Here is an 11336-nt window from a genome sequence, read left to right as displayed (position 1 = left end):
TTCCATAGCCGCAGGCAGAACAGTTGAAACTGGAGCAGCAGCACGACCAGGTGGACTGGAGTCATCAGGCCAGGTAGTCCTGAGGCATGGTCCTAGGGTTCAGGTCCTCTGAGAGAAGAGAAAGAGAGAATTACAAGCTACCAATTACTTTACACTGGAAGAAGTTTAGCTACACTAAAGCTACCCTTAAAGTGACAGTTCAGGATGTATCTACTTCCCCAGAGTTAGATGAACTCAGATACCATGTTTATGTCTCTACATCCAGTAATAAGAAAGTTAGAAGTAGTTTTGTGAGCCAATGCTAACTAGCGTAAGCACAATGACTGGAATTCTGTTATCTACTAGCATGCTAGCAATTGCTATAGAATTTCAGTAATTGCGCTAACGCTAGTTAACTTCCTTCAAACTGCAGGCAGTGACATAAACATGGTATCCAAGCATTCATCTGACTGAAGTACATACATAAAGGGCTTCATTGCCAAAATCCAAACGTATCATTTTAAGAAAAAAATTGTTTACTTAACCAAAGTTACTTTGAAAAAACAAACTCCTTCCTGAAAAACTCATATGTAAATCTTAAATGTTATAGACTACAAAATGCAAGAACATATCACTTTGGGGTCATATGTTAACAATGTATTAAACACTAAAACAATGTGTCAAGTGAGAATTAGACAGGTCTAATGCCGAAAAAGAAAGGAAATGACTGCCTATTTAATCCATATTCTCTTGCTTTTTAACAAAATAAATACTGTGTAGTACCTACACTACTACATGGCAAAACAATTTGTATTAACTACTGAAACCAGATTTGAATTTAGTTCAACTACTGCAAAATGTAGTTAAATTACTAGTTGAATTACATGTACTGTTAATTCACTTCACCCAAACACTGCCCTTGGTCATCGTCCTTTTCGTCATCAGCATACACTAAATGAGTTACTGCGACCAGAGCGAAATATGATCTCCATGAAAGCGCCAGCTGTCACGAGACTAAATCAAAGATGATCTATTATATTGACAAGATAGCCAAGTGACCGCTCTAACAATGAACATACATGTCCTCAATTAAAGACAGGCGAGATCAGGGGGGACTATTCTAGCCAATGAGAGGGCATATACGCGTGTGAACAACAGGTAAAACTGTCGTGGTCGTTTTTCTCAAAGTTGCCGTAATGCCACGTACATATCCTTATATCAGTACAACAGTCTTCTGTTACAAACTTCAATTCGATCAAATAAGCCTCACGTAATTCGACACTAACTCGTGCACCTACATATAAAAAGGGCATAGCTTACGCGGACAGATTTTGGGCAGAGTAAATGCTCTCGCTTCGCCTCTTCCTCTCTGACCAAACTGTTCCTGTGAGTCACATGACAGCTAGCGAACCTCCTGACTCCTTTCTGTCGATTGTTTTCTTACTCGGATATTATTGCTAAAGGAAGATGGCTGCGGAGATGGAACCGCCACCACTGGGAGATGCAGGACAGACTGACTTCAGGGAAATCGAAGATGGAGAAGGCTTTTTTGTCAGTACTGTCACTACAATAGAGGTAAGAGTGATCCGAGGCCGAGGATTGAAAGCAACTAGGGGCTTGATGCTCATTGATACAGTACTAGACGACAAGTAAGTCAGGCGACCTTCCGTTGTTGTGAGCTAGATGCTGTTAGGCTTATGATACGGTTGTGCTTCGGGCGTTAGTTTCTTTAAATGAAAATCATGCAACAAAGTAGCCACTACAGTTTATTATAATCATGAATGATAATTTGTAGCCAGCTCACTATCCTGATGATGGCCAATAACGCAAACTGGGAGGGGGTTTGTTCTTGAGATTCAGCCCTGCGTCAGTAAAACGCAGAACGTCTGCGCTGTTTACTGGTTTCCGGGTTTTCAATAGATCAGGGGATAATCACAGGTGTGGCACAATTTTAATTTCATATTATTTGTTTAAAATGGGATAAACCAACAATGGGACACTAATTGGAGTTCTACTAACATTAGCTTGGTTTTTAGCTGAATTTGTTGTTGTGTAATTTACATTTGACATTTTAGTTATTTAACAGATGGTCTTATGCTCTTAGTTGTAAAATGCTAAAAGCCTAATATTCTACAAACGATTAGAAATATCTCTTTGGAATATCACCAATTATGGSAGAGTGCACTAGCCCAATCCTAGAAATGGACTCCCTCTCTGAAATGTAGACTAATCTCTCCATTCCTGTTGTGTCAGTCATACATTTCCCTTGTGAGCTGTGAATTTACAGGTGTAAGTCAGGTGTGTGTTTATTGCATAGATGGTCCTTGAAAATTTCCAATAAACAAATGACAAATGATGAGCATACACGTTAACTAAGTGGACCTCTTTCTGCACTTTTAAGTGGAGTGGACTAAGGTTAAGAGTCGTCTCCATTGACCGCTGCCTCATCCCCCCCCCCCACTATTATTATATATTTTTTTATTATTAACATTCTGTCATCATATCTTTTAAACTTAGTTTGGTAACTTTTACTTTTCAAAAGCTAAAAATGTTGATTGAATGTGAAGTCTGAAGGCCCAACAGATAAAACACTTACAGCGTCATTGTGCAACATGATCTGGATGTGTGCAGCAAAAGTTCAACATTCACCTTTTGCTACCCTTTCCGTCAAGCCATCTACACATACCATTTGAAGCATACGTTTGATTAATCCAACCTATGCACTACACAGAATGCACCGCAACTGCCTCTGCAACGCAATGCTACAAGGCAAACGCAGCGTTCCTTTGGAAATTAATGTACTTCTGGTGTACCAAAACGCAATGACGCTGTAAGTGTGATCGAGGCATACGGCTTTGCTGCTGCTGTTTTTTTTTGCCTGTGGTGGACTTTGTTTGCTGCTGAGTTCAAAATCAAACATTGATGCCAAGGAGAGTTTCCTGGTTTCTCTTATCCTGTGCTGAGTAGTAGGTGGAGGAAACCTCCCATTATCAGTCCCACTTCCTTTCCTTTCTCCTTAGCTCAGCTTTTATTTACATACACTCTAAAGTGTTCTTGAATTGTGACGGTGTCTTGTGTGTGCATCTTTTACTTTCAGTTTTACACCAACTGAAAATAACATTTTTGGTTATTGAAAATAGATTTCACAGCTGTTTAAATGGCACAATGATTCTCTATACATGGCTTGTTTTTTTTTTTTAATCACAAACTGAAATTAGGCAAACTATTAGAATTTTAGCAACCAGGAAATTGAGTGTTTTCTGCATATTGCACCTTTAAATTCATTTTTTACTGCCCATTATGATTCCTCCTTTTTACAGTATGGCTGCTCATATCCTATTTCATTGGAAGCTGATGTGTTTTTTGTCTTACTTTCCAATAAAATAATGTTGTCATCTGAGGACATGTGATGATGCAACAGTTTCAGTTTTTTTCTACTTAGTTCCTGTAGGCCCATATGCTAGTTTGTTTCCAACATGTCACATAATAGGTCTATACTGAAATTCATTGGTTTTTAAGTTAACATTGGTGTAACCTTTTATCTAGGCCTATGTTCCCCTAATACAATTAGTCTTAACTGATCAGATTTCTTTTGGTCTTTGGGCTTCTGTTATTTTTATTATGTTTGTGCTTTTCTGCAGTCTCCAGAACCCTCATCTCCAGATCCACCCAGCATGCCTGCAGAAGGCATCAGCACAAATGGACCTAAGCAAGAAGACATTTCATTGGATGATGACCCAGAGGATCTGTTTGCAGGTATTCCCATCACCTCTGATTAAATGCCTCTCCTCACTTAACTCTATTATTTAAGGGATAGTTAACCTAAATTACAAAATGTCCTATTGGTTTCCTTACCCTTTAAGCCGGGGGGTAGGCAACCCTGTTCCTGGAGTGCTGCATGATTTTGTTCCAGCTAGGCACCACACCTGACCAATTGAGCAGTTCAGTGATTGCCTAAATTCAACACACCTGGTCTTCAAAAACATGAAGTGCCTGCGGCACTCCAGGACCAGGGTTTCCTACCCCTGCTGTAAGCAGTCTATAGAAGATAAGACACCAATCTATTCTTTTTGGTTTTGTTTACCTGGCCACTGTCTTAAAATGCTAACTTTTTTTGCATTTATGGCGCAAAACCAATCCAAGTGGATATCCCCTAGGGGTCATTCCATTTGATTTTAAATCACTTTCTGACCGCAGCCCTTTTGATTTGAATGAAACTTTTTATACATATTTGTCCATATTATAAATGCAAATAGCTATGCACAAGGACTACTTTTAACAATTTACACAGAACATTTACAAAAACAGATTTACTTGAACAGTGCAGCTGCAAAGCATTGTAACAGAATGATGGCACCAACAGCACAAACTGTCATTCTGTTACCAAGCTTTCCATCTGCACTGTTCCTCAAGTGTTTTTGTTAAATTTTCTGTGTAAGTTGTTAAAAGTAGTCTTTGTGCATAGTTGTATGATTTTAGCATTTTTATATCAATTGATTTTGGTTGGCATACATTTTAAAGTAACATTTTTTTGTCTCAGCAAAATTACGGTTCCATGGAATTGCCTTTAATCTCCCAACCAATCATCTCCCAACCAATCATCTCCCAACCAATCATCTCCCAACCAATCATCTCCCAACCAATCATCTCCCACAACACCTTCCCCCTAACCTTCCTCTGTGCCTCAGTCGTGTGATTCGCTAAAAGTGACAAATACTTTACTCAGTAGGTCACTCCCACTAAGGCCAACTTTGAATCGTTGATTTCCCAGGCTTGTTTGCCCTATGCGCAATAGCCTGTGGACAAAGTTATGTTTTGTTGGATAAATGTACTAAAATTTGAATAAAATCAAACTTTCAAATGGTAGAACAAAGATGGTTGGAGCTCCACACATCAGAGAATGTTGACTTGAATGGGAATATCAGTTTTAAATTATACTGTCAATCTTCCTTAGGAACCTATTGAAATATAGATAATAGAATAAACATTCCTACTTAAGTTACATTTCAATGATGTACCACCTAAATTGCAGTGGTCTGAAGTAGGGCTGTGGCGTTCGTGACATTTTCTCAGCCGGTGATTGTCATGCAAATAACTGCCAGTCTCACGGTAATTGGCTGTTAATTAACATAAACACATTTAGCGTCTCCTGGCTTCCACGCATAGCCTACAAGCCTCTGATGCAGGCTTTTGGAACATATACATTTGAAAAAGTCCAATTAATCCTTGTAATATAGCCTACACCATCTCAATAAAGCCATTATATATTTTAGACAGGTCCAAAGAATTATGATATGAAGAAAATGTATTCTATTTCAGAAGAACAGAATAGCATACTCTGAGTTGTCCTTATGTTAGGCCCTGATCTGGCTATCATATGGCTGTGGGCTATGCTAGTTCATTTAGCAGACAAGATTTGCTTAGAATTCCATGGTGTTATTTTATAGTATGAAGAATACAATTAAACATAGCTGAATAAAACATGAGTAGGCTCTCTATTAGCAAAAGCACTAGGCTATGTCAATCTACTGTCCCCCATAGTACAAAAGTTGACCTATTCTGTGTGATAAATAAATATTTCCAACATAGTCTGGAACAGTTGTGGGATGCGATAGATCCCAAATTAATACAACCACTAGCATCAAAAAACATGTTTTAAGCAATGAGGCTGCTGCAACAGATGAGAACGTTGAGCATAAAATGTTGATAAACTGTTAGGCTATTTGTTTACATAAGCGCAGCAATGCGCACACAGCAGTAAGCACTTATGTTCCATTAACAGGAAAACACCATTATCAAAAGTGACCACAAATGAGATTATGCATGTAATGCTTTTATTATAAAGGTGCATTTTTATGTTGAAAATGATCTTTCCCAAACTTGAAACTCACGCGCTGTGTATGATTGCCAGTTAGGCTCTAYACCCATTGTAAAGYGAATGAATGTGCTTCATTTTAAGAAGTAATTTGGCCACTTTAGTTGTGATTACAAACCTTAGCAAGTTTGGTAGGTTACCAATGACAATCAGCAGCATCAGAGCTTGGAGAAGCATAATTACCGTGACTAAACGGTAATGTTGAATTTGACTGCCATCATGACTCGTGACTGCAGGTGTGACGGTAATACGGTCACCGTAACAGCCCTAGTCTGAAGTAGGGCTGGGCAATTTATCGAATTMATTTTATTAATTCAAATTTGTTTTTGCGCAATACTCCAAATGTCTATATTGCAGAATCTAGATTTTTGGATTTAATGTTTTTAAGAGAGTTTATGTCCGCTTGTTCTCATGTTGTCTTTTTGGTCTCGTTCGCTCCTTCTGTACTGTGCACCTTCCCATTTACACCAGAGATCTCTATATAATGACGAGATGCTCATGTCTGCGCCCTAACAATGGGGGTCGTTGTGAGAGAGAGCTTTCCATTTTGTGCAGATATGGGGTATACATTTTTAAATAAATTGTAAATATAGTTTATTTATTTATTCTCCTATCGTGATGGAACAGTCTCCAACCCTATACCCTAGACACCCACCTGAGCAACCCATACACTAAGGAGTAGTGCTTATCTGTTTTCTGTGCCTGAAATGTTATTATTTGTTATTTTTTTTACCTTTATTTTTGGTCCCATTTGAGACCAAGGCCTCTTTTTCAAGGGATCCCTGAATGAACACAATTTTTAAAATGTACATCATTCAAACATACAGTGTAATAAAAGCATACAGTACTACAAGCAATTTAAGGTCTTTTTCACACAGGTTTGAGCTATAGTTCAAATCAGAATTTGACTATTTGTTGTTACATTTGTATTTTTCTTCATTTGGTCTGGTTGGTTTCACATTGCCAAATGTCAAACGAACAAAATTCCTAAACAAAACCATGTGTCCATGCAAGTCATTTGTTTAATGGACAAAAATACTCAAGTTAAATCCATTTATGATTATCATGAAGCATCACTTGTCTTCCAACAACATGCAGGAGTAAATGGTTCAATAGCTGCTCTAACTGCTGTCTCTTATACACATCTAGATGTGTATAAGAGACAGACCAATAATAATGCGCAACTCTGGTTCTTTTCCTGTGTTTGGTCTGGACTGCGTTCTCACCTGCAAAGAACCACACCACCACTATATGAATTGAATCGGACCGAGACCACCCTTTTTGAACAAACCACAGTGCGTTGTTTAGTGCGCTCCCAAGTGCAGATGGTGTTCACACCAGTCTAAATGAAACAAACTAAGGATGTGTGAAAGCCCCCTAAGAAACAAACACATTCCTCAACAATGAGGTCCTCCATTAACAACCTTAACTTTACTAGAGGCACCAGAGCATCAAGGTGCAGAGAGCTCTGCAGATCATTCCATACRCGGATTGCAAAAAACTGAATGCAGATTTACCTAATTCTGTAATAATCAACGGGACCTCAAGAGTTAGCCATCCCTGTGATCAGATCTGGTGACTCGTACAGTATGTCTGTAATTGTCCGCCACGATGACTAGATCTGTCTCCGTTCGTTCGTGCGTACATTAATCACACGAGATATCTCAGACACCGCTGGCCTGATTTTGACTAAACTTGGGCGAATGATGCGTCTTGCAATAGAGGACYGGCATTTACACTGATTGGCCCAAGGGGGGTGCTATAGTAATCAACTGAATTTTGAACAAGCATATCTCCTGTCCTGTTAGAGCTACAGTCATGAAATGTGGTACGAATATGCAGCCCCTCATGAGCAACATGTCCTATAAGGACCTATAAGCTCCGCCCATTAGAATTTCAGCAAATTAGACTTTGTCTCCCACCAAACTTTGAACAAACATTTCTCCTGGCCATGTTTGAGCTACAGTCATGTAATTTTGTACATACACTATATATACAAACGTATGTGGACACCCCTTCAAATGAGTGGATTCGGCTATTTCAGCACACCCATTGCTGTTAGGTGTATAAAATCACACAGAAGTCTGTCCATAATAAAGTGCTACTCTGCATTCTTAACACTATCAGGCCCTAGTTTTGTCGCACCTGTTCAGTCGTGTGGTCAGGTGCCACAAAGAGGGACTTAGGAAAATTACAATTGGCTCAGAACAGGGCGGCACGGCTGGCCTTTACATGTTTTCTATTTTAACTTTTATTAAACTATGGAAGTCGGTTAATAACATTCTTATTTACAATGACGGCCTAACCCGGACGACACTGGTCAATTGTGCGCCGCCCAATGGGACTCCCAATCATGGCCGGTTGTGATGCAGCCTGGAATTGAACCAGGGTCTGTAGTGATGCCTCTAGCAATGAGATGCAGTGCCTTAGACCGCTGCGCCACTCGCTGTACACAGAGAGTTAACATTAATGATATGCTTGTCAATCTCTCATGGCTCAAAGTGGARGAGAGATTGACTTCATCACTACTTGTTTTTTTAAGAAGTGTTGACAAGCTGAATGCACCGAGCTGTCTGTTTAAACTACTAGCACACTGCTCGGACACCCATGCATATCCCACAAGACATGCCACCAGAGGTCTCTTCACAATCCACAAGTCCAGAATGGACAATGGGAGGTGCATATTACTACATAGAGCCATGACTACATGGAACTCTATTCCACATCCAGTAACTGATGCGAGCAGTAGCATCAGATTTTTTTTTAAACAGATAAAAATACACCTTCTGGAACAGCGGGGACTGTGAAGAGAGACACACAGGTACAGACACTCACGCACATTGGTGCTAGCACATGCACTCTCCACACACGTACATTGTAATATTGTTGTGTGGTGGTATTATACATTTTGCTTTGTAGATATGTGGTGGTGTAACAATGTTATTTGATGTACTGTTTTATCTTTTGTTTTATGTGTAATGTCAGTGCCTTAATGTGTTTTGACCACGAAGAGTAGCTGCTGCCTTGGCCACAGCTAATGGGGATCCCTAATAAATACAGTTTCCTGTTTCAGCATGACAATGCCCACATGCACAAAGCGAGGTCCATACAAAATTGGTTGTCGAGATCGGTGTGGAAGAACTTGACTGGCCGGCACAGAGCCCTGACCTCAACCCCTTCGAACACCTTTGGGATGAATTGCAACGCTGGCTGCGAGCCAAGCCTAATCACCCAACATCAGTGCCCGATCTCACTAATGGTCTTGTGGCTGAAGCAAGTGCCCGCAGCAATGTTCCAACATCTAGTGGAAAGCCTTGCCAGAAAGTTGGAGCATGTTATAGCAGTGAAGGGGGGACCAACTCCATATTAATTCCCATGATTTTGGAATGAGATGTTCTACAGGTGTACACATTTTTTGGGTCATATAGTCTATATGCAGCCCCTCATGAGCAACACATTTCCCATAAGGCCCTACAAGCTCTGCCCATTAGAATTTCCGCACATTATACTTTTTGTGAGGGGGGGTAGATTTTATTTTATGAAATGTTGTTTCTCTTCCTTCTGATATGATTTGATGACGCTACATAACCGCCTGGTGTTTTGTCATGAAACTTAGCACAATGATGGAAAGTCACTCCAAGCGTATGCATATGTTATATTTTTTTGCAGAGAGACCAATATTGTTTACATAAACAGTAAAAGTACAGGACCTAAAATCTACCCCTGTGGGAAACCTTTCATAATATCAAATGACACCCATCCTGTATTCAAATGTATGCTGTGTCACAAGTTACAACATATGCGAAAAGTCATATTTTTTTGTTTGTCTTTTTAGATAATTGACGTAAAAGGATAAAATAATGATATTTAAAAAAAGTTTAATTATATTTTTAAAACATTTTTTTTTTTTTTTTTTTTTTACATCTCAACCGTCATGGATGGTCATGGTAAGTTATGCAAAATGGGTAAAACTTGAGCTCCTGTATCTCCTAAATGTTTTGGCATTGAAGTCCAAAAAGTCTCTTTCTACCATGGGCAAATGGGTACAGTTGAACTCGGAAGTTTACATACCCTTAGATTGGAGTCATTAAAACTCGTTTTTCAACCACTCCACACATTTCTTGTTAACAAACTATAGTTTTGGCAAGTCAGTTAGGACATCTACTTTGTGCATGACACAAGTAATTTTTCTAACAATTGTTTACAGACARATTATTTCACTTTTCACACTGTATCACAATTCCAGTGGGTCAGATGTTTACATACACTATGTTGACTGTGCCTTTAAACAGCTTGGAAAATTCCAGAAAATTATGACATGGCTTTAGAAGCTTCTGATAGGCTAATTGGCATAATTTGAGTCAATTGGAGGTTTACCTGTGGATGTATTTCAAGGCCTACCTTCAAACTCAGTGGCTCTTTGCTTGACATCATGGGAAAATCTAAATAAATCAGCCAAGACCTCAGAAAAAAATTGTTGACCTCCACAAGTCTGGTTCATCCTTGGGAGCAATTGCCAAACACCTGAAGGTACCATCTTTACAAACAATAGTACGCTATTATAAACACCATGGGACCACGCAGCCATTATACCGCTCAGGAAGGAGATGCGTTCTGTTTCCTAGAGATGAACGTACTTTGGTGCGAAAAGTGCAAATCAATCCCAGAACAACAGCAAAGGACCTTGTGAAGATGCTGGAGGAAACGGGTACAAAAGTATCTATATCCACAGTAAAACAAGTCCTATATCGACATAACCTGAAAGGCCACTCAGCAAGGAAGAAGCCACTGCTCCAAAACCGCCATAARAAATCCAGACTACAGTTTGTAACTGCACATGGGGACAAAGATTGTACTTCTTGGAGAAATGTTCTCTGGTCTGATGAAACTAAAATAGAACTGTTTGGCCATAATGACCATTKTTATGTTTGGAGGAAAAAGGGGGAGAACACCATCCCAACCGTGAAGCACGGGGGTGGCAGCATCATGTTGTGAGGGTGCTTTGCTGCAGGAGGGACTGCTGCACTTCATAAAATAGATGGCGTCATGAGGGAGGAAAATGATGTGGGTATATTGAAGCAACATCTCAAGACATCAGTCAGGAAGTTAAAGCTTGGTCGTGAATGGGTCTTCCAAATAGACAATGACCCCAAGCATACTTCAAAAGTTGTGGCAAAATGGACAACAAAGTCAAGGTATTGGAGTGGCCATCACAAAGCCCTGACCTCAATTCCATAGAAAATGTGTGGGCAGAGCTGAAAAAGCGTGTGCGAGGGAGGCCTACAAAACTGACTCAGTTACACCAGCTCTGTCAGGAGGAATTGGACAAAATTCACCCAACTTATTGTGGGAAGCTTGTGGAAGGCTACCCAAAACGTTTGACCCAAGTTAAACAATTTAAAGGCAATGCTACCAAATACTAATTGAGTGTATGTAAACTTCTGACCCACTGGGAATGTGATGAAAGAAATAAAAGCTGAAA

The 11336-nt window shown here is 39.6% G+C and overlaps 1 protein-coding gene across 1 annotated transcript in view; it reads left to right on the top strand.

The window, feature by feature from the left end:
- The first annotated feature begins 1363 nt into the window (after positions 1–1363).
- The window catches only part of snx2 (sorting nexin 2), a 30151-nt gene continuing 20178 nt past the window's right edge, over positions 1364–11336 (top strand). The window contains exons 1-2 of the mRNA XM_024001961.2: positions 1364–1554; positions 3621–3735. Of these exons, the coding sequence (XP_023857729.1) occupies positions 1447–1554; positions 3621–3735 (223 nt within the window). The 5' untranslated portion in view covers positions 1364–1446. The remainder of the gene's footprint in view (positions 1555–3620; positions 3736–11336) is intronic.

Source organism: Salvelinus sp. IW2-2015, linkage group LG15 (assembly GCF_002910315.2).
Source record: "Salvelinus sp. IW2-2015 linkage group LG15, ASM291031v2, whole genome shotgun sequence".
NCBI lineage: Eukaryota > Metazoa > Chordata > Actinopteri > Salmoniformes > Salmonidae > Salvelinus > Salvelinus sp. IW2-2015.
Note: the sequence above shows the minus strand (reverse complement) of the source record. Positions and strands in the feature narration are given on the sequence as shown.